Source organism: Mauremys reevesii, linkage group 4, assembly GCF_016161935.1.
Source record: "Mauremys reevesii isolate NIE-2019 linkage group 4, ASM1616193v1, whole genome shotgun sequence".
NCBI lineage: Eukaryota > Metazoa > Chordata > Testudines > Geoemydidae > Mauremys > Mauremys reevesii.
Window position 1 is genome coordinate 106106745 of NC_052626.1, and position 23875 is coordinate 106130619.

The 23875-nt window shown below is 41.2% G+C and overlaps 1 protein-coding gene across 6 annotated transcripts in view; it reads left to right on the top strand.

Annotated features, from left to right (window-relative positions):
• Positions 1-4340: 4340 nt before the first annotated feature.
• Positions 4341-23875, top strand: part of CARS1 (cysteinyl-tRNA synthetase 1) — a 48222-nt gene continuing 28687 nt past the window's right edge. Inside the window, exons 1-8 of one of the 6 annotated variants that reach the window (XM_039533786.1) lie at positions 4341-4498; positions 11609-11854; positions 18016-18107; positions 18974-19062; positions 19431-19527; positions 20519-20617; positions 21803-21952; positions 23152-23292. In XM_039533786.1, the coding sequence (XP_039389720.1) occupies positions 4474-4498; positions 11609-11854; positions 18016-18107; positions 18974-19062; positions 19431-19527; positions 20519-20617; positions 21803-21952; positions 23152-23292 (939 nt within the window). In that variant the 5' untranslated portion in view covers positions 4341-4473. Of the gene's footprint in view, positions 4499-4819; positions 5049-5068; positions 5503-6559; positions 6579-11608; positions 11855-18015; positions 18108-18973; positions 19063-19430; positions 19528-20518; positions 20618-21802; positions 21953-23151; positions 23293-23875 lie in introns of those variants that run through there. The other 5 variants (XM_039533787.1, XM_039533788.1, XM_039533785.1 and 2 more) reach the window with 5 other exon arrangements.

Below are 23875 nucleotides of genomic sequence, written 5' to 3' on the forward strand. Positions count from 1 at the left end.
CTGGAATCAAGTATCTCATCTTCTTGATAAGAAAGAGCTCAAGTCTTCCACTGTAAAGCATTTTCTCTAGCCCTTGAATATTTTTTGTGGCTCTTTTCTGTAACTTTTCCAGTTTTTCAAGATCCTTTTTAAAGTGTGCACATGAGAACTACATGCAGTATTTTGCAGTCTCACCGGCGCTGTATACAGAGGTAAAATCACCTCTCTACTCTACTCCCTATCCTGTTTATGCTTCCAAAGATTACAGTGGCCCTTTGCCACAGCATCACACAGGGAGATCATGTTCAGTTGTTTCTTTACTGTGGCCCTTAAATCCTTTTCATAGTAACTGATTTCCAGGAAGACCGTTCCCCATTCTGTAGATATTGTCTGCATTCCTTGTTCCTAGATGTAGAAATTTGGATTTGCAAAGTGCATTTTGTTTGAATGGGCTCAGCTAACCAATAAACAGTTAAAGCAATAAATACATACAACAGTCTATAAATCTTTTTTTTAACAGTACATTTAAATGCTGTATTTTTATTGTCCAATCTATATGTACTTTATATATTTTGCTATTAAAAGATTTTCACTCTTTTAAATGTGCTGTCATTTATGAATGAATATTCTATCTCTAATTTTGAATGTTTTTTTAGTAATTGGGAACTGTGCTTTTAAAAATAATGCAATTAGTAGTAGTAGAGCAATTCTGTTTTCTGGGGCTAAATATCTTGAGGTAGCCAGATTAATCATCTACTTTTTCCTGTCCTTGGACTGAACTGAAGAAGTGGTTAGTGACTATTTTGTGGTTTTGGGATTGTGTGTAATATCTCACATCCTTCAGTGATGACTTTTTTTGTTGATTAAATTAACAAATTCTTTACCAAGGCCTCTTTTAGGCCTGTCTGCGTTAGTGTTTTAGCCACTGGTTTAGCTGCACCAATGTATGTATCTGTGCCAGTGCAAAATTATTTTACTAATGCTGCAAGATTTCATAAGCTTCTTAATGCTTCTAGGATTCCTTTTTCAGCCCACAGGGAGAAAGCATGTTACCAGATAGACCAGAATTTAATGCACTTCAGGTTTCAGTCCATTTATTAACTTTCGCTTTGCTGAAGTACTATAATATTGAGGAATTGTTACACTATTAAGGGGTAAATAAAGCAAGACAAATCTGAATTCAATCACTGCGTCCTTGCATACTGTACTGGTATAAAGTAGTACAAATGATGTAGTAACATCATCCAATAAATAGATTCCTTTGCTATCTAGGCAATTGCCACAAATGTAACCCTTGGGTATATGTACACATCATAGTACATATGATACTCTGGTTAGAGCTGTGGTCCTTGGCCTGTGGGTGGCTTGCAGCCCAATCAACATACAGCTGCAGCCTATGGGACATCCTCAGGGACATACAGGTAGTGTATATTGTGTGGATGCACAACACACACAGAGCTGCATATGTGGCCCACAATTGTAAATAGGGTGAGAACCACTGGTTTAGAGGTTTATAAATGCTTCCCTCCACTAGCTTGCTTATCATGATGCTTTGGCTAGAGCTGAAACTAAGTAACATCAGCACTGTTGAAACAATGGCCTACTCCTTACTTTGATTACCAAGGCAGAAAAGTATAGGTAGGGTAGGGAAAGCAATTTTTTTTACTGTTGGCTAGGAATCATACCCTCTTTTTAGATAAAGCTGAAACTAAACTAGAGTCCTTGTGCACGTTTTCTTGATGCGCTGGAAGAAGAGAGTAGATAAATACAAATCTGGATTTGAATAAACTTTTCACAGAAGGACAGGGAAGTTGTCATTCTAGAACAGAGTAGTCTCTATCTTGCTAGCAATGACCCTGGCAGGCTCGATCCCTCAGAGTGCAGCAAAACCTGCTGCACTGCATCTAACTCCTCTGTATTTTAATTATGGTGCATCTATCCATTTGACTTCGAGCTGTATTAATTTGCAGCTATGTAATATGAACCCAGGCTTTCAGCTTGGATCTGCAGAATTGAAGTATTCCTGCAGTGCTAGGGCTGCCTACAACAGTGCTCTTCTGTGCACAAACTATCTAGAGTCAGCCAAGTGCCTTCTACAATTCAGCCTCTACCAGCTCTTATCTTAAGCTCCTTACGGCAACTGTGTCATTATTATAGCAACCATGATGGCATGGGTAAATTGAATTAATAGAAACTAGAATTCTCTGTGGTGCCAACTCTTGTGTGATTTTTATCCCAACTCTTATGATAGTTGGTGTTTTCCTTAAAACCTCCGCTCCTGGAGTCATCTGATTCAGAGAGACTCCCATCTTCCGTTTTAAAATACATGCACGTAGGGTGACCAGACGTCCCGCTTTTATCAGGACTGTCCCGATATTTGCTTGTTTGTCCCGCGTCCCGACAGATGTTCAAACAAACGTTTGTTCAAACGGACAAACAAACAATTTTGCCCTTCGCTCCGGCGCACAGGTGGAGCCCGGAAGGGCTTTCGCCCCCACCCCCGACCTGACTTCTCCTTCCCCCATTAGATCCCTCCCCAAATCCCTGCCCCCAGCCTCGCCCCCTCACGGCCCCATTGGATCCCGAGCGGGGCCTGGGGAGGAGACGCTCCCGTGCAGCAGCCTGGGCACACGGGCCATGGCCAGATGGGGCCGGGAGCGCTGCAGTGCTCCAGCCCTGCAGCCCATGGGGCAGCGCGGTAGGTCCGGGGGCAGCGCGGCCGGGGGGCGTGGGCCGCCGGAGACATGCGGCAGAGGGGGGCTGTGGGGGTGAGACTTGTCCCAGGTGGGGCGGCCGGCGGACAGGGGCGAGGAGCCGGTCAGGGACCCTGAACCCATAAACTTCCCCGTCACTGCCAGGAAGGAGCCGCTGGAGTACAGCCGAGTGGGAGAGGTGCGGGGCTCCCCACCGGCAGCGGGACATGCCACATGTGCCTGGGGCGGGCTGGGGGGCAGGAGGCTCCGCGGGGAGGGCAGCGCGCGCTGCCGGGGTGCTGTGTGCGATCCCGTGGTGCGGCCCCTGTGAAACTGCTGTTGGGTTTTTTTTGTTGGTTTTTTTTCCCCGCCGCCTTTTTTTTTTTTTTTTTTGCTCTCCCCCTCGCGTCCCGATATTTCATCCCTCTGATCTGGTCACCCTACATGCACGTTTCTAGCTTTCGTGGTTGCAGAGAGAAGCTGCCTTGCACATGTGACCTGAGGGTGCCTTAAGGCTCAGCAGCCAGAAGGCAAATATAGGGAACCCACGATTTATTATTTACAACTCATTATTTTATGCCAATATCAAGGTTTGGGGGCTGAGGAGGGGGGTAGGGTGACCAGATGTCCCAATTGTATAGGGAAAATTCCAATTTTTGGGTCTTTTTCTTTATATAGTCTCCCATTACCTCCCACCCCATCCGTTTTTCACACTTGCTGTCTGGTCACCCTAGGGAGGGGATCTGACCAGGGCTGGTGCAACCATTTAGGCGACCTAGGCGGTTGCCTAGGGCACTGGGATTTGGGGGGGGCGCCATTTTCTTTGGCAGCGGCCGGATCTTCGGCTGCCCTGGTCGCCACTGGCATTTAGGCAAGATGGAGCTGGGGCAGGGGAGCATGGGGAGGGCCACCTGCAGCAAATAAGGGTGGGGCGACAGGCAGAGGAACTCCCTGCCCCGCCGCCTCCTCCCCGAGCACGCTGTGGCTGCTTCACTTCTCCCGCCTCTCAGGCTTGCAGCGCCAATCAGCTTAGGCGCCGCAAGCCTGGGAGGCGGGAGAAGTGAAGCAGTGATGGCGTGCTCGGGGTGCTCGTGCTTGTGCGTGGAGCAGGGGTGAGCTGGGGCTGGGGGACTGCCTGAGGGTGGGGAGCTGCCGCAAGGGGGGAGCCTCAGGGTGGGGGTGCAGGGTGGGGCGCAAGGTGGAAGTTTCACCTAGGGCGCGAAACATCCTTGCACGGGCCCTGGGTCTGATTCATGGTGTTCAGCATGCCAAGGGGTGGCAGCACGGCTCACCCTGCAGAGAGCATGGCCTCCTGTACTGGGGTGTGTGCAGGTCCCTCCCCATTAGCTCAGTCGGGCGGGGAAACAGAGCAGGGGAGGCTCTCATGCTTTAACTCTTGCAGGGATGGGGGAGCACAGTAACCCTTGCCAGCTCTGTTTGCGGGGACCAAGCAGAGGGAGGGGGAGGAGCCCCACAAGCCCCGCCTCCCAGGGCTGGGCCAGGGAGGGAAGGAGCTCGCAAGCCCCGCCCCGGGAAGGGGGGGTGGCAGCTAGCCAGGACAGGAAAGGTCAATCCCATTCGCGCACGCGCACTAAGCTCTAGTACCGCCGGCTGGGCCGCCTCCGTCACGTGACTCTGGCGGCTTCGGAGGCGCGTTCCTCCCTGTTGCCCGGTTACCCTGCGGTCACCGGAAGTGGCGTAGAGAGGCGGAGCGATGGTTTTCCGTCCGGACGTGGTCTTGCATCAGCCTGTGAGAGGAGTCGGCTAGACGCGGCGGAGCGAAGTAGGAGGCGGGAGCAGGATGGCGGCAGCCGGCGGGGAGCCCAGTAAGTGCCGGGTCCCGGGCTCGGGCGGGCGCGGCCCCTTTAAGGTCGCTCCAGGTGCAGGGCAGTGGGGGTGTCGTGTCTCGGTGTCCCGTCGGGCAGGTCCGCCGTGCCATGGCAACGGGTCACCGCGTCCTCGCGCCTGGTGCCCTGCCAGAGCCGTGTGTCCCGGCGTCCTTGCCGCCCGGTGCTGGGGCTGCACAGTGATGTCATAGTGCCCTGCTGCTGCAACGTGCCGTGATGTCATTGCACCCGTAGCCGGGTGTAATGATGTCAGCGCCGCCTCCTGTCACCGTGGCTCATGATGTCACAGCCTCCTGGTGCAGCAGGGTGTCATGATGGGCCATCGTGTTGTGCCACCAGTGCCCGGCTCTGGGTCATCCCGAGGCGTAACTTTGCCCTAATGTGCCGTGGCAGCTCTGTGTTGTCCTAGCCCCGAATCAAAACGTTGCTGTGCTGGGATGTCACCTTGCTCCTGCAGTACCTGGAATGCCCTGTTATAAACTGGGGTGAGCCTACAAAGGCCGGGACCGTGGCAGGTATTCTAGCCGTGGTTTGTGACATCAGATGTTTACTTTTTTTCTAATATGTCAGGAAGGGGTAGTATGAATTGTGTGCTGTTTCAGGATCTCTAAGACCTAGTTTAGCTCTTGTGAAGGTCACTCGGGTATCTTCCTGCCATATAAATCAGCAGTAGTGAGTTACAAAGGCTTGTTAGTTGTTGGGACTGAGAAATATAAAGATACTGGATTTAAAGATACAGCTTTCAAAGGCACGAATGGCATTTAGTTACCTAACTAACCTAGGTGCCTAGCTGTTGTTGTTTGTGCCTTTGAAATTGCACCTTGGAAGGTTAGAGAAGATGCTATTGTGTAACAAGTCATATGGATCCTAAGCTTCTGAGGCAAGTGTGTTGGGTTAGTGGTAGCACAATGAGATGACTTATTATTGTACAAGGCAAAACTTGGGATACCAGCAATACAAGCCTGAAGTACCATTACTGATATGTAAGTGGCTGGGAAACCCTGTCATATAAGTTAAATATCCTTACATTCCCATGTTGTCCCTTCTCCTTTGTCTCCTAAAGTTGCTTTCTTTCCTGTTCATTAATCATAGTACTGTATGTCAATGGGACAGACTCTTCCAATGATGGGTTCTACAGGTTATAAGAATCAGTGCAATATGGGGTTTGGTTCGAGGCATAAACTTGGCACACATGATTATGTTTAAAAGCGAAGGAGTGACAGTCTGCATTCCAGACCCCTTACATAAGACCTGTTCTACAGAATATATCCTACACTCTCCCTATGTGAGCTATATTGTGGTACTTTTTGTGCCCCTTACGTTTCAGGAAGCCTCCTCTCCAAGAGAAGGTTTTAAATAAAAATGTTTGGTTTTGTAAGAAGAATTTTTTTTTCAGCCAACATTACCAAAAAGTCTTGCATAGTAGGATTGCCTAAGCTTAAATATGGGGCATGGATATGCAGGACATTGCTAATTAATATGGGAGCAACAGCTCAGGTTCTCTTGGAGTAATTGAAGGTGTTCTATCTGGGGAGCATCTGGTATCCTTCTGAAAACACCAAGTTTTTTTTAAAAAGCAGGGTTTATTTTAGTAGAACAATTCAGAGTTTTGTGCTTTTAAGTTATTATTTACTATGTATATTGTAGTGCAGCCCCATTGTGCAAGGCACTGTACAAACATAAAACAAAGTGATGGCCCCTGCACACTTAAAAATATTACCAGTAGTTCTGTTTTACAAGTAAGAATAATATTCTCATATGTACCAAGTGGCTGCCAGTAGGCCTCTTCTTTTTCTGATTTATTTTCAGTAGCTTAAAAAAGAAGAATTGAAATATCAAGGCATGAGCTTTCTTGAAAACTTTTGGTTCAGTTTATTATAAGGTCTACCAGTATTACTTATTGCTTAAAAGTCCACTGTTGAGTTCTTTAAAATTTAAGTTTTGTTTACTTCAGAATATATATTTGCATAGTCTAATATTATTAAACATTTTTTCATGAATTTTTGTTTTGAATTTAAGTATTCTCCTCCAGTGTTCCACCAAAGTACTGTAACTTCAGGTAAGTCTATGCTGCACATGCCTTTTGGTGGTGTCTAGAATACATACACTACTTGCCAACCTAGCACGGGTATAAATAGCAGTGTAGATGGTGAGGCACTGCTTAGGCAAATGGAGTATGGGCATGCCTGAGACCTGTGGGTATGTACTCAGCTGTATCCCTACATGACTCTCTAAAGCCCAAGCAGTGCCTCTCTATCTATGGGCCTATTTTTAGTGGTGTAGTGTTCCGCTACCTCCCCACTGCTGGAGCCCTTTCTGCTGCAGGAAGCTGCTAGGGACTTTTCCTACCACAGGGAAAGGTGCATGGAGTGAGGGAGCTGCGGGAGACTTTCTCCACAGCCTCCTCTCTGCCAGAGCCTTTCATCGATGCATGTAACTACACACTGCAGTGTGTACGTGGTCAGCTTTTCACTGTGGCATGTAACTGCACATATCCTACAGGCCGCTGTAAGTGGTGTGCAGTGTAGAGGTAACCTTTGTATTAGTTCATGAGAATTGGAAAGTGAAACTGACTAAAAAACAAAAATAAAACTTACGTTAGCTCCTGCTTTTTTGAGCCTTCCATTTTACAATCCCTATTGGCAGAAAACAGTTTATGCCCCCAATATACATCATTTACATTGAAATATCGTCTGTTTGTCTGAATGAATTTCTATACCCTCCATTCTATTTGTGTACATTCTTTAATCCAGCAGTTGCAAAATTGTTATGAAAATGTAGTAAGCCAGACACACAGTCTACTCGTCCACTTTTACCATATGGCTGAGGATAATGGGAGGGAAGAGGGGGAAATGACTTGCCTCTGATGAGCAGCATTTTTGCAAGACTCCTGTAATCCTTTCAGTGACCAAGATGAGTAATATGCAAAATGTAAACAGGCAGCGGAAATGGTGAACAAGTAATCTGAAGTGGTGTTAGTAATACAGCAAAGTGTCTTTTATTGTATATAAAATAAGAGTTTTATGAATCTGTGTGAATATTTGTAATCATTTCCTATTGCCCATGCCTTTGCAGACAGCAACCTTCTCTGTAGCAACCTTCTCTATAGCAGAGATTCTCAAACTGTGTCTATTTGACTTGTACAAATCACTGACATTGTTAGAGGAACTCCATTGAATGTGCTGAGCCCAAAATAGCTGGTACTCCACTGAAGTAAGGGATCCCCATATATTTGTGGGTGGGTACTCTTTTCCTCTCTAATGTCCTTTCCGTCCCTGCTGTGCTGACAATGCTTTTGACAGCAGAAAGGCCTGAGAAAGAGAAAATACACTTTGTGGGATTCTTGTCTTACAAAAGTGAGAAACTGATGACACTGGTATTTAAGTAAAGCTATCTAACTAATGGATTGCTTAACAAGATTTCAAGGTAGTTGTTTTTAATCTTTCATGTAAATGGTATGTAGAAACTAATATATCTTAGTCATCGGCTTTGTGTCTTATTTCAACATTCCATACAAGGTCACAATGTCATATAGCATTAGGTGGCATAATTTTCCATATATGGAAAGTAGAACACATTGACAATTATATCACATGGAGGGTTCATACAACTATATTAATTAGCATACCAAAAAGTAGCGCTTTATTAGTCTCTGCAATGAAGCAAGTGGTGCTAAACTTTTTAACATTGGGGAAATTTCAAATTTGCTACATGTTAATAGTTAGAAAAATAAGAATTTGTAAAAAGTTATGTTGTGTCTCAACTACTGATGTTCAAAGTATATATTTAAAAAGAGAGAGCTACCATTGGGTGACTTAACAAGTAATCTGAAGTGGTGTTAGTAATACAGCAAATTATACTTTTACAAATACTATTTTTAAAGTGCCAATCACCCTAAAGAATGCATAAGAGAACCAGACCTTTGTGGAGGAAAAAGATCATTACTCAGACTTACCAAGTCTCCTTAAATTAGTTAAAGTTCATACCTGCAATAATACTTGTCAAAAAGAGTGCTGCCTCCGAGGTTTTTTTGAGATGTATGTATGTTGTTTTCCTGATCTTTCATACACACAATAAATATATCATGGGGCTCATCTGGCGATTCAGATTTCAAACAGATTGACCAGTTACCATCTTACATTAATGAATGTTTCATTTTGTAAGCATCTACTAGAGATAAGAATAAATATTCCAATATTTATAAACATGAACCATTTAGAGAGAAATTTAGTTTATTGGCCAATCTTAATCCCATTTATAAGATTGCACATATTGTCTACTTAAAACTACACACATCCATTTTTCTTTTTACTTCTTATCCACCATGGATAATACTGCATTGACTTAAATTTGAGGGCAATTTTTTTAATGCATTGAGCTGACTCTGAGAGAGAGAGAGTGAAGTATGCAAAGCAACTGTTGTGACTGTGATTTTTTTTTTGTCACCGGTTCTGTTCATTACACTAAACTTTAAACATTTGGCATTAAATCCTGTGTATATTTTAAAGGGTCAAATACACTTGTTATCTCACTAGCATTTATACATCATCCCTTTATATTACTGTCTTCTCGAAAGGTTGCTTGTTGTAAATAGACAGTACATACAGTATTAGATATGGTTTTAGAAGTGTAATTGACTAATATTTTCCTCTTGGTTTTATAATTCTAACTGCCTCTGTTCTGCATTGCTTCCGGTCATTCGCAGGGACCAAATGAGCAGATGAAATATTCCATTAAAGCGAAACAATTATTTCATTCCCCATAGGGAATGGGCCACACACAAAATCTCAGTCTCAGCTGATAATACTTGCACACATCTGGAAGAATCCCACCTCCAGAGTTCCTACACCCACTTGTAACTATTGCTTTTCCCTTCAAAAGCTGTGCTGTGGCAATAAGCTTAGTGCTACAGAAGCTATATGGAAACTTCCCTTGTAGAACAAGATTACCATACTGTCTTAGAAGTAAAAAATTGGTTTAGTGGCCTGGAACATGGGATTTGGAGACAGGAACTCATGTGTTCTAATCCTGGCACTGAGACCAACTCATTGTATGATCCCGAGTATATATTGATTTTTCCTTTTCCCTTACGTACCTCACGAGACAGTTCATTAATGTTTGTACAGTGTTTTGAACATGGAAAGCACTACAAAGTCTAAATTGTTAGGGAAAGATTTAAAGCTGTGTATTAATGTGAGTGCTAGCACAGATTTTGTAAACGCCACTGAGCAAATCGCAATGCTTTCTATACAGCAGTGGTTCTCAAACTTTTTTCTTTTTTCCATGGACCACTTGAAAATTGCTGAAGGTCTCAGCGAACCACTTAATGATCTTTCCAAATGTGGTTTGTACCATTAGCTAACTATTGTAAAGCACTTTGGATAAAAGCACTATATAAAAATAACTTAATGATAAATGTTTTTTTGTTCTACAAATAAAAGCACACAACTCGTATTTTAATATCAGTAGTCTTCCCTTTCTAATGCGATGGATGTGCCCTCTTTCCTCCACCTCAGCAGCTCCTGAGCTGGGCCTGGGAAGGAGGGCTGGGGGGGTCTCTCCACTGCCATAGCAGCCACAGAACTGAGGCTGGGAAGGAGGGCCATCTCTCCCTGGCAGCTGCAGCCTTGGAGCTGGGGAACGTCGCTTCTTTCTGTGGCTGCCGCAGCCCTGCACATCCCAAATTCTACCCACTCCCTCTTCTCACCCCACTGCCCCCTCCCACCTACCCTCTATTTCCCCCAAGGCCACCACCTCACTTTACATATGGGTCTTCTCCAGGGTCCAGGCACCTAATTAGAGGAGCCACACCTGCGCGGCTCCACTAATTAGGTGGGTGGCCCTTCATTCTCTTGTGTGCGGCCACTCAGGCATGCAATTTATAGGGAATTGTCTGTGGACCACCTGAATGGAGCTTGTGGATCACTGGTGGTCCATGCACCATAGTTTGAGAACCTCTGCTATATGGTACCTTATTGTGAGTGTCCCTCTCAAACCACAGAACTTCTCCCTTTGTAAATGTGCTATGCTCTTTTAAGTATAAGAGTTACTTAGTGCTTGTAAAATAAACTATATAAAACAAAGCCTGTTTTACATTTGCATGATGGAAGATGAGCTGAGTAAGTCATAGGAAAGAATGGGGGTACATGTGGGGTAGTCTACCATGTCTTCTGTCAATTACTATAACTCCTGTTCATTTTAATGCACAGGGCCGGCTCCAGGCACCAGCACAGGAAGCAGGTGCTTGGGGCGGCCAAGGGAAAGGGGCGACGTGTCTGGGTCTTTGGCGGCTCTTCGGCAATTCAGCGGCTAGTCCCTCCCGGAGGGAAGGACTGGCCACCGAATTGCCGCCGAAGAATGATGCGGTGCGGTAGAAAAAGCTGTAGCCGGCCCTGTTAATGCATATTACATACACATTTGAGGAAAGAAACTGATGCGGGGGACATACAGGTAGTAGCACTGATAGCTGTAATTTAACATTCTGCAAACGCTTGTCAGTCAGAGCAAGTAGGGGAAAGTGAGCATCAAATTAGGACCTCACATCTAAGCCCCAGTCCTGCAGAGATTTAAGTATACTTTTATAGATTTAAGTACAACCTTTATATGTTGTGAGTAACTCCATTGTCATTAATATGACTACTCATGGTGCATAAAGTTAATCATTCATGTGTAAATCTTTGTGGGACGAGGGCTTTAGTGGACTAAGAGGGTGAAGTGTTGATTAAGCCCACTAGGCATGGAAGATCCTCTATAACTGTTATAAATTGTATTTTTGTTTTCCTGCAAAAGACCTGGGTCTGTGCCTTTGTCTCTGAGCCATGATTTCCCCCTGAAATTTACCATGGAAAAACAATAGTCTTAATAATATATATATTTATTTATATTTTTAAAGACCATTTATAACAACCTTTTCTGGTTGTTCATTACATTTGACAAAATATTTTCCCTCAAATTTGCTGTCAATTTCTAGTATACATCTGGTTGTTTCAATGATATTATTTGCCCTACTAGCTTTGGGTATATTTTTGGTCACAATATGCCTTTTTTACTTTAGTTCTGACCATATGTCCTGTGCCTCTGTCTTTGCAGCTTCCAACTACAGTTTCATTCTGAGCATTAGTGAAGAGGAAGCCAGGCTGAAGGCTTTGGACAAGTACCTCAGCACTCGTAGTTATATCCAGGGGTTCACATTTTCACATGCAGATGTGGAAGTATTCAGACAGTTTTCAAGGCCACCTATGGACCAGCATTTCCATGTTGTTCGGTGGTACAGGCACATAGAAGCAATCTATGGTGGCAGCAATGAAAAAATTGAACCTTGTAAACTTCAAACAAGTGAGTAGTGACATGGACTTGGTGGGAAAGTTACAGATTAGTAGACACTTTGTTTATATATTTATTTTGATTGCAGAGAACCTCAACAGTTGCCCATCCATGCAATGAGTGATTTTACACAATATTAAATTTCACAATATCAAAACAATATTTAAATCCCATACAACAAGCTGCACACGCTCTACTAATCAAACCACCAGCAAGTATACAAATAAACCCTTCAATCTCCCCTTATCCTCAAATGGTCAAGGAAGAAAAGGATGGCCTTTGGAGAGTGTCCACAAGTATGACAAATCTGGGCTCTGGCAGACTAAGGGGGAAAGCAAATTCCAGCGTTAGAATCATAGGACTGGAAGGGACCTCAAGAGGTCATCTAGTCCAGTCCCCTGCACTCATGGCAGGACTAAGTATTATCTAGAGCATCCCTGACAGGTGTTTGTCTAACCTGCTCTTAAAAATCTCCAGTGATCTTTCTGGGTTCAGAAGTTTAGCTGACTGGTCTGTAATTCCCTCGGTTGTCCTTATTTCCCTTTTTATATATTGGCACTATATTTGCCCTTTCTCAGTCTTCTGGAATCTCTCCAGTCTTCCAAGACTTTTCAAAGATAATCGCTAATGACTCAGATATCTCCTCAGTCAGCTCCTTGAGTATTCTAGGATGCATTTCATCAGATCCTGGTGACTTGAAGACATCTAACTTGTCAAAGTAATTTTTAACTTTTTCTTTCCCTATTTTAGCCTCTAATGCTAGCTCATTTTCACTGGCATTCACTATGTTAGATGTCCAATCACCACCAACCTTCTTGGTGAAAACTGAAACTAAGAAGTCATTAAGCACCTCTGCCATTTCCACATTTTCTGTTATTGTTTTTCCTCCTCATTGAATAGGAAGGGGACCCTGTCCTTGGTCTTCCTCTTACTTCTGATGTATTTGTAGAATGTTTTCTTGTTACCCTTTATGTCTCTAGCTAGTTGAGAGCACCTTGCCAACAGTTCCCCCCACCTTTATATCACGGAAGTTAGGTGTCTCTGCAGATCACAACTGTGGAAGAGGTGGTCCCTTGGATAATTAGGTGCCATAGAGTTTAGGAGTTAAAAGGGGAAACCAAGCATCTTGAACTCCACCTGGAAACCCACAGCCAATTCGTACAGTTCCAGTGGCACTATGTTATGTGCTTCTGGTATGAGGCTTCACTTAAACAGATGCTGAAGTTTCCAGATGTTTTCAAGGTGTAGCTCCATGTAGAATGTATTACAGTAACCTAGTTTCAAGATGGCAAAATCATGGATAAATGTGGCAAGGTCCATGGTAGAATAAATGTGGCTGTTTCTGTCAGATGGACAGAAAATTGGGTTCCATTAGTATACTGAAGATATCATAGCACTTGGCTCCTTACAAAATCTCCTAGTAACCTTATATTGACATAAATAAGAACAAAATGGAACCCGTCAACACCTCGTGCGACAGGGCCCTTGGAGCTCACAATTGCTATCACTACCATCTGAGTCCTTCCAAATTAAAAGGAGTAAAAACACTCCAGAGTGACTCCATCTGTTCCTGCTAGGTGATCGGAGATGTGTCACTAGCAGTGTAACACACACTCCAGATTACATCATTAGCAAATGACCACAAAGTTCTACACTGGGTGTAGCTAGTAATGTGGCATAATTGATGGACCCAGAGGTATTTGAAATAGTGAAGCTATTTCCTTATTTGTTTTGTTTGATAGTTTCTCTGGTTACAGAAATCAATTATCAGTGTTTTTAATAATAATAAAAAACCTAACCATTAGGTATAAGACATTGTCATAGATCCACAGGATCAGTGCTATGTCTCAAGCTTTGGATCAGTCTCTTGGAGGAACCCCTTCAATGTGCTAGCCCGCAGGGGCTCTCACTCTTCCTTAAGGGTAGGCCATACAGCCTCACGATTTCCTGAGACTGAACTGTTGGGGCTTCAGTGCTTCTGCATCACACCTCTGATGCATCACATCCTACTGAACAAGTCCAACTGAGATAGACTCTGGGTTAGGGACTTGAATGTTTTTCAGGGACTAATGCACATCACACAGTATTTTCAGTGACACTCAAACAGTGGTTTCAAAACAGTAGGGTTTATTAGTCAACTGGATGCACAGCTCTGGAAGTCCTTAGGTTAGCATAGAAATATAAAGACTAAACCATAGTCCATTCTGGTCAGCCCAGCACAATTCACCAGTCAAGCTGTAGTGAACTCCATTTTCAGGCTCTATATTTCTCTCTGACTGACTTCCTTCCTTAGTCTGTTCCCAGATGAGCGAGCTCCCAAACTTCTTCCAGAGCCCACACTTGTCCTTCCCCCGTCACACCTCTTAGTACTTTGTTCTTGAGCTGGGGCTCTGCTCAGGAGAAGTGGGGAAACCCTCCTCGGTTGTTAGTTGCTGGGTGTCAATGTCCTGGTGATTGGGTTTTCCATTGTTTTTTGTGGGTTTTCCATTGATGTCGATCAGCGTTGGCCAATGTTTGTATTAACCCATTCAGTCCACTCAGACAGCTAAACAACATGCCACCTGCCCCCTTTGTCTCCTAGTCTTCCTTGAGAGCAAATGTAATCCTTTTCCCCCGCATTGGATAGCAATGCAAAGTAAGGGGGAAACAGGCTTATATAAGAGTCATAGAATAGGATTTTTTGGTAATATTTTTTGTCAGAGATGTATACAGTTTTTGTTTTGACTGTGTGAGGGTCCACTCAATTGGAGCCATTCAATTTTTTTTACAAAGAGTTACAGAAATATAGATTTTTATATATTGTACAAGTTTATAGTAATGTAAACTGTGTTATAAACCGGGTAAATGATAATTTCTGAAAAGAATGTAGCTTTTCCTTGGTAATTAAACAATTACTGTTCATGTGAGGAAATTGGAACTGGTTAATCCAGGTTATTGTGTAACCTCTTGGGAGTTTGTCATTCTTCTCTGATGCTTTCCTATGCGCCAGCTGCCCTTAAACAAATGCTTTATAGTGAGGTCCCTGCTCAAGAAGTCCTGTAATAGTTATTATATTATTAATAGTACTTAGCTCTTGTACAATGCTTTTCAATAGCTGCATGTTAACACCCTGTCTTTTTTGATCAAGGTTATTGAGAAGGTGGTGTTGAATTAACCCCGGTAGCATCCTGTCATCATATGTGTTGTGCATGCCTACCAGTCTGGTATTAGTTGTTAGTCTGGCACAGACAAGTTTGGTTTTGTTGGCTGATTTCCACCTACCAACAGACACAATGAAGGTTCCTGGGCTGATTTGTTGGCTCGGGCAGTAGTCTTTGATAGCACTAACTATAAGGCTTTGTTGATTCACCCAGAGTTTTATGGGTGGCGATAGGATAGCCCTTCCATAGGTTTGTGCCTTTCTGTCTGAGAAATCTTACAGGGAGGTAATGAATCTGCCTTCTCCCAAGGTCTCCTGTTAAAGATGTATGTCTGGCTACTGGTGAGATAGTGAGATATTATGTCTTACAGTGTCCAATAGGCAGATAAGGAGATGCAGCGCTGCATCTCCTTTTCATAGAACTTGGATATTGCTGTTTGTTATTGTCCTAGTGTCTAACAGAGATAGGGATGTGGATGAGAACAAACTCGCTTAGGCTCAACCTAGAGAAGACCAAAGTGATGGGAAGAAGCATATAGATGAATGGGCTGGGACTGGGACTGTACATTGATCTCTTATTGGAAGTGTATGTTTGAACTTTGCCATTATAGTCTATATATATCATTGCTCCTGGATCATGAGCTGACAGCTTTGGCACATAGGATCTTTTTTTCTTCTATGATTAATTTGGCTGTTGCGTTCACCACAGTAATCCATGTTATTGTAACCTTTGTAAATCTAAGAGTAAACACTTGTCTTCTGGTATTTGGTCTTATTTATGGATAGGCAGGTTTTGTACTTGAGGTATATGTTAACTTGCATCTCATTTACAGTAAAATACTTAGAACTAATGATATAGCTCAGTGTACAGAATACAGATGAAATATTTTATCATTGTCTGGTCTATTAAATTAAGCCTCTCTTTTCTAGTTACCCAATTGTTCAAAAGGATAGTGGGGATTATATATAAACTGATTATATATAATAACTTTTTGCAATTGATTTTTGTGGTTCTCAGTTGCAATACACACAGGAAAATGTTTCCAGGGAAACTGAGTGAATGATGGGCATGCTAAGAGACAAAACTTGAAAGCCATTTTGACAATACAAGTTACAAACAATTGGATAATATTTTAGTTGCAAGTAAATTGCATCCCATACAAATTCTTAACAGTACTGAAGTAAATGGGGTGAGAAAACTTCTTGTATCTCTGTTTTCTGTTTTGCTGTTTAACTTGCATCAAAACTGGAAGAATATGTGTTAACTTAATATTCACACCTCATATCACTGAAATACAGCCCCAGGTGGTATGGAGAGTGGCAGCCAGATGCACAGTACACTGCAACTTCTTGGAGGGGATGATACTCTTCTGCTACTTGTTTTTTAAGCACATCAGAGGTGTAATACCTAAGATTGTAAAAATTTTAGAAACATAATGGAAAAGAGAGAGTCTGGTTCTGCTCAGTGCTTATGTGTAGGTGGGCAAGGAAAAGGGAGTACGTGAGATCTTCTAATCCCTCTAGTTCCCCAGCGCAAGCAGCAGGGCACCCTTCCTGCCTCACAAATACTAAGAGTTGTGCCCAGCTATTACCCCAGCACTCCAGTGGGCATACACTACATCCTCAAAGAATCATGGTCAGCTGTTTAGAGGTGTGTCCATGCCTCCCGCTTGGCATGCTGCAAGCTAGGACATATGATATGCTTCTTTTTAAAGGAGTCTTAAATATTCCCTGGCAGTGCATTATGGTGCTTTGGCCTGAACCATCCTGCTATCTAAAAGCAAGATAGCTCTGTATTAGACCTGCTCAGAAAAATGTCTACTGAATTTTTCTGTTGGAAAATGCAAGTTCATTGAAATTTGAAATGTTACATGAGAACACGTAATATTGGCATTTTGGTGTGTTTCTACTTTTTTGTTTCATTTTCATTTTGTTTTGACTTTTATACTTACAATTATTTTATATATTTGAATATCATATTTTATATTTTGTATTTTGACATTAAAACATTGAAACATTTCCATAATTGTACTAGAAATTTCAAATTTTCATTCTGATTTGAAATGAAAACAGATTACTAAAATTTGGCGATTCCTACCAGCGGCGGCTCCAGGCACCAGCACTCCAAGCACGTGCCTGGGGCGGCAAAAAAGCTAGAGCCTCTCTTGATTCCCACAGTATGGAAATTCCATTTTCTGACCCACTCTACACAATATTAGGACTGTAGCTAGTGGTACACTGGTCTTCATCCTCTCTCTGGCCCCCTCCTCCTCACTTCTTCCTCAAAACATAGTGCCCTCAGGTAAGGGCTGGATTTTGCCTCATAATTTATCATACTTCTTCTTTTACCATAATGATTCAGCTCCCTGCAATAAATACTTCAAAGACCAGATTGTGCCTTCTACTGAATGTGCTCCACTTGGATATGTATTTGTAATAAATGAAGGTGTTCAGAGAAGCAATGTGTGATAAAAGGGCAAAGTTCTTTCTAAGCTATGCGGTCTGCCCTTTTCTCTTTCTCCCACTAAATGTCTGTTCTTTGATACTGGCTCTGGACTTTGTGGAAACTTTTCTAAATATTGCATGAGTTTTAAGATATGCAGTCTTATTAAGGTCAGTGGTGTTACAAAGATAAACTGTTACAGATCTTTTTGAAAACAGTTACCTCAATGATTGACTATATTTCAAAATCTTTGTACATGCTTTCATGCACACTGTACTGCATTTTTTTCCTGTGTTTTAGATTTTAATTTGAAAAGGGATATAAACTGATGGCAAGCAAGAGAGTAGAAAATAAACTTGTGTGGAATTGAATACATCCCTTATACCAACTCTATGGGAAGGTCTATGTAATATGATTAGTTTGGGCTATTTTGAATGGAACTGTTTCTGTACATGTATAAAAACACTTTTTTTTCCTTTTAAGATAATTTAAGGCAGATGTTTGTGAAAACGTGTGGAAAATCCTTTACTATCCATGTCTGTTATGATGCTCTTTAAAGATTTTTGAGGTTGTCTTTACGTTCTTTTCTAGGTAAAGGCAAACGTACACAGCCCCACTGGTCTTCTCCAGAAGGAACAAAACAGTCTAAACTCTGCCTCTACAACAGCCTCACTCGCAACAAGGTGAATGAAGGGAAAAACTGCAGGGTTTTCTGTAGAGATACAAATATAATTGACTGACATTTTTTTAAATCGTTTTCATATCTGTTCACGAGTTTGTGACATATTAAAATAGATGTATTATTTTTCTGAATCTTATTAAATATGTGCCAAAGACACCTAGTTTAGTCAAATGTGTCTGTAAACGTAAAAAGTGCTATGATATTCCAGGTATAATATATGACTTCAGCCTTCCATCACCCAAGAGCCCATAACATAACATACACAAAACCAAACCAAATTGGAATTTGTCTTGTTAGGGCTTGTCCACATGAGAAAGTTTTACCAGTATTGATATAACAGCTCCATCTGGACACTGTTGTTCTAGTATGAGTAGCTTTTTTGTTTGTTAGGTTTTAAGCTAAACAAACATTCTTTAGCACCATAAGCTAAATTTTAAAAAAGCCACTCTTTTATATGGGAATAAGAGCATCTAAACTGAGAGTTATACTAGTGTAACTATATTGATCTAAACTCTCACCTCAGGTTATACCGAAAAAAGTCTCCATGTAAACTAGGCCTCGCTCTCCCCTTTGCATATATGGGTAATATCTGCTAAGGGTTAAATGAAGATCTGACCCATCTGGCTGTCTAGACTTTGATATCACATTTTGTAGACTGCAGCTAATGGAAAAAAGACAAATTATGTTATTTCTTTTCTGTGGTGAAGTTAGCATTCTTTTCTTACAGTAAAACTGAGAGTGTAATTGTGTTATAATCGAGATTCATATAATCACATTTGCTTGACATGCCTGTGCTCCTGATGTTGCTGCTCTGAGACCACATGTCTTCAATTTCTTCTGCTCACTGTACCTTCCTTTCCATTTAAGGATGTATTTCAGCCCCAGAATGGCAAAAAAGTGACATGGTATTGCTGTGGCCCAACAGTATATGATGCTTCTCACATGGGACATGCCAGGTACCACAGAGTTTCTGCCTTGGATAAAAAGCTAACAGTTTATGTTGTAAGCAACTAAATAACAAAGCTGAAAATCCTAGGAATATGTCAAGCCAACTACAGTGAGTTAGACATACTGCTAGACAACAACTCGGGTACTCTAAGGTGGAAAAAGAAAATTACCATTTATATTTATCATGCAATGAAAAGCCTGTTTGTAGTGGGGGAAAAGTTAATGTTGTTATGGGAACTTCAGCTGGGAATTTACTGACACTATGGGTTTTAAAATCTCATTCAGTGCTGCATTAACATAGTTCTTGCATATAATAGATGTGTATATGAGGTATCCGCTAAGTAAAAGTAAGTTCTTCCTTTTGAATTTTTTTTAGGTCATACATCTCATTTGATATCCTGAGAAGAGTGTTGAGGGATTACTTTAAATATGATGTCTTCTACTGTATAAATATTACAGATATTGATGATAAGGTAAGGTGTCTTTAAAGGTGCATCTAAACAACAATAAGTTGACCAAGTCCAGGGATTCAGAGTCAGTATGCATATAGTGTGTTTTTATCAATTTGGTAAGGCTAGACACCTAGACTAGTAACTTCAATTGCACTATGTAACCTGATTCTAATCTCTGTGACAAAGACATTGATTTTCAGTCACTGGATTAATTCAGTTTTAGTATACTGGCTACTCTTTAGCAAAACCTCTAGTAATTTAGATCCATGCTGCTTTTGTGTATAAGTAGGCTTGGCAGAATTCAGTGTTTGTATATAATTTCAGTGAATAGTATCTGTTTATTTTTAAACATTTTTCCCTTTTTTTATCAAATTTTAAATTTTCACAGATGTACAGAATTGTGAGTTTGAAGCATTTTAAATGTTTTTATTTATTTTTAATTTTCAGTTGTGGGAAGGGGCAAGCCAGACAATGACAGGTGGTCAGACAAGAATTATTTAATGATAGTAAATGTTGAAATTCAGAAAGTTGAAGCTTTATAGCCATTAAAACCAAAATTATCAACTTCAGATGTCAAAATATATAAAAGTAAATACTCTTAACTCAAACTCTAAGTTCTCAAGCAGCACTTTTCTTACTTTGCCTATCTTTAAAAAACTTTTATTATCATGGATGGAAATATTTTGTGTCAGTTTCCTTGTGCATGGTGAAATCAACCAGTACCAACATCTACTGATTTAAAAATCTAATCCTTCCAAGATGATATGTAAGTGAATGTGGTTATAGACAATTAAGATTATCTGTCCTTTTTACAAAGGAAACTTATTTTATTGGTTATTAATGCATTTAATTTCATGATTACTTTATTTGATGTGCTTCAGTGGTGTTAATTAGATATGTAATTCTTGTAGTATGTTGAATTTAGAAGGGTAGTAAGTATGTGGTAGGAAAATACATTGGTATTTGGACTTAGCCTTTTTTAGAAATATGTTTTAATATTCTTGCCTTGTAGATCATCAAGAGAGCAAGACAAAATTATCTTTTTGAACAATATAGAGAGAAGAAGCCACCTGCAGTCCAACTATTTGAAGATGTTCAAGTTGCTTCAAAGGTGAGCTCTTAGTTTTCCTCTGCTAGTAACTTAGGCTCTGATTCAGTAAGGTACTTTAAGCATGTGGGGAGTGCCATTGACCTATGTAGGACTGCTCGTGTGCTTAAAATTAGGCAATTGCTTAGAGTACCTTGCTGAATCAGGGCCATCCACAGGAAAACTTCTGATACTGTATTACTGGAAATAAACAGCCATCTTCACATCTGTAGAATTTGTGACCATTTTTTAAATACACACAAGACTTTTCTGATGCATTAGGCATAAAATTGCATGTGCAAAATGTATGCCTAATTTTGTCCCCAGACAACTAATCTGCATGTATGTATGTACTATTTTGAGGAAAATTCAGATGTTTGCTGCAATATTAGTTGAGCTTCTGACAAATAAAACACAAATTTAAGGAAAGGCCACGTATGAAAAGTATCTATGTAGACTTTCTTTATGCAGTAAGTTGGAACATGAATTATGCTGCCTACTGTGCCATTGACAGCATCGAGCTTTGGTGCTACAATTTAGGGAATGCAGTGGGTTAAGGATGAGTTTTTGGCCTTTTTGTATGTCATGAATTGGAAAAAAGATAAGTGATTCTCAACCTTATGAGTTGAAGCACAAAGCTGGGGGGAGGGGCTGCGTTTTATGTATGTCACCGACTTGTCACTTAACTTTTTTGTGCTTAAAATTATCCCATCTATAAAATGGGGCTTATCATGCTTATTCACCTTTGTAGAGACCATTGAGATTAAGGGCATGTACTAAATAGTGGTTATTTTTAATCTTTACAACATTGTAACTATCTACAAGGAACCCGTATTGTGATACAGCTGTTAATTCAGATTTAGACAGTCAAATGTGAATGGAATTTTATATTCCATATCCTTTTGGACCGTTAAAACTGGTGGCCTTATTATTGCTCCTTTACTGCTGTTGAGCAGTACATTATTCTCTGAGTAGTCTCATAGATTTCAATCTGACTGCATGTGGGGAACATACTACTCATCTCAAGTAAGAAATTATGTGCTTAGAACATATTTTACATGAGGAATAGATAGCTGTTGAATAAGCTGCGCTTGCAGCACAACAGAACATGAAGAAAGTGCTTATAGTTCTGTCATCCAGTTAAAGTTATTGGATAGATTTTTTTTTTCTTTTTACTGAACATTATTTCATGAACATTTCTTAATGTAGCCTTTTTCAGCTATGTTAAATGACACCACTGATCCAGATAAAAAGCAGATGCTGGAAAGAATTCAGAGTGCAGTAAAGTCTGCTGTGGAATATCTAGAAGAAGCTGTGCAAAAGAAACTTCCCGGAGAAGAGATCAACAAACATGCTGAGGTCAATATGAATGGATTTTAAATCTCATTGGCTTGTAACAGTTTTCTGAAACATTTTATAAATGGTTTGAGAATTTCCCAATACTTAACATTCAACACGGTAAAACTGTATCACTGAGCTCAGTTAGTTTTCGTATGCCACTCAGAGCAGCCTCAGACATTGCAGAACCTCCCTATGATCTTTTTTGATAGCTGCTATTTCCAGTTTTCCGTAAAGGATTTTCTCCCCTACAATAGTGGACTCGTATATCTTTAGCCTTCTTTCATGGAATTTCTGTCTTGGGAAGGGATTCACGCCATAACTGGTTGTACATACAGATCTGTCCACAGTGCAAATGCAAATATCTTTGACAGTTTTATTGCTGTGCTGCTCAAGTATTTTATGCCTCTTGTTTACCGAATTGATGTTTCCAAATTATTTCAGAAATATCTGTCCTCTGGATGAGGGCCTGAGCCAAAGCCCATTAAAATAAATGGAAAGATTCCTGTTGACTTCATTGTCCTTTGGATAAGCCCCAGTAAACACAATAGATATTGTAACTAATTTCTCTTAGTAATTAGAGTCCTGGATGGTATTGCCTCTCTTTCAAGCTGTTTGGTGCAATAACTATTGGGGGCACAGACTGTGTGCTCCCTGCCTTTGTGAAATGAATCCTTTTTAGTCCAACTTACGTAAAGTTCATCCAGCCACTAAAAGATGGGTGCCTTTATAAATGTTTTTGTTTTTAAAAACAAATCTATTATGTCACCGGAGTAGGCATTCTTTTTAAGCTGATTCTATATATCTGGTCTCAAAATGTATGGTGTAATTAGAGTGTTAATGGAAAACCTAAAGAGAAAATAGCCTGAATGATATTTAGGGTGCACTTCTTTTTACTGAATTATCTTTATTCATTTACATGATATTTCTCTTGATCTTCAGCAAAATACAAATCCCTCAGCACTTCTCTGTATCTTTTATCAGAACACCATTGAGACTCTCCAGATATAAATTATGTACCCATCTTCTATTCACTCCAAGCACATGGAAGGCTACATGGCTGCAAAGAATTATAGGTGCAAGAATATTCATGCCCAGGCAAATTAACAGTGTGAAAACATATTTTCTGTTAAACGGCATTACAGTCTAGGCTCATAAATAAGACTTTTTCTAGATTTGTATTGCACTGAACTGTTATGTATATAATTTCCTTTTCATAGAAATTGTTGGAAGAAGCAAAAGATGTGCTGTCCGAGTGGCTAGACACCAAGTTTGGCAGTCAGGTGACTGACAACTCCATATTCTCTAACCTCCCAAAGTTCTGGGAAGAGGAGTATCATAAAGATATGGAAGCCCTCAATGTAAGTAAACAAGCTGTTCCATCTTCTGAACTTTGTATGTGCCAAGCATGTGTATTGCTGGCTGCACCCTTAGAAGGCCCTGAAGTAAAATTCAGTAACTCAATTGTAATTGAAGGCCTTAGCCCACCACCTTATTGATGATCTTTAACTTGCAATGAACCGGTGGCTATTAAATCAGCACCTTAAGACCCTGCTGTCCTCTTCTCATCATGTTAACAATAGTTTCAGCCATCTGGAGATCAGGCACTTTGTACTGCATATCTACACTCCATCCCTTCCCCTTGACATGAACTGGGCAAACACATCGGGGTGGGTGTCTCGTTCCCTTACTCATTAATAAGGTCTATTTTCCTTCCTCCAATGTTGCTAATTTCTGCCTTTCCCCATGCTGTTGTCCCAGGCTGAGTCTGGAATTTGAGGTACAGTACATGGCTGGGGTCACTAACTGCACCACCAGGGGCCCTGCTAACAAACATCAGCATTTAGCATGACAGTCCACCATCACTGGGTGCCTAAGAAATTCTAACTAACTCGATGGTGGCAATAAACAAGCCCACCCTGAGAATTTTGTATCTGAATGCTG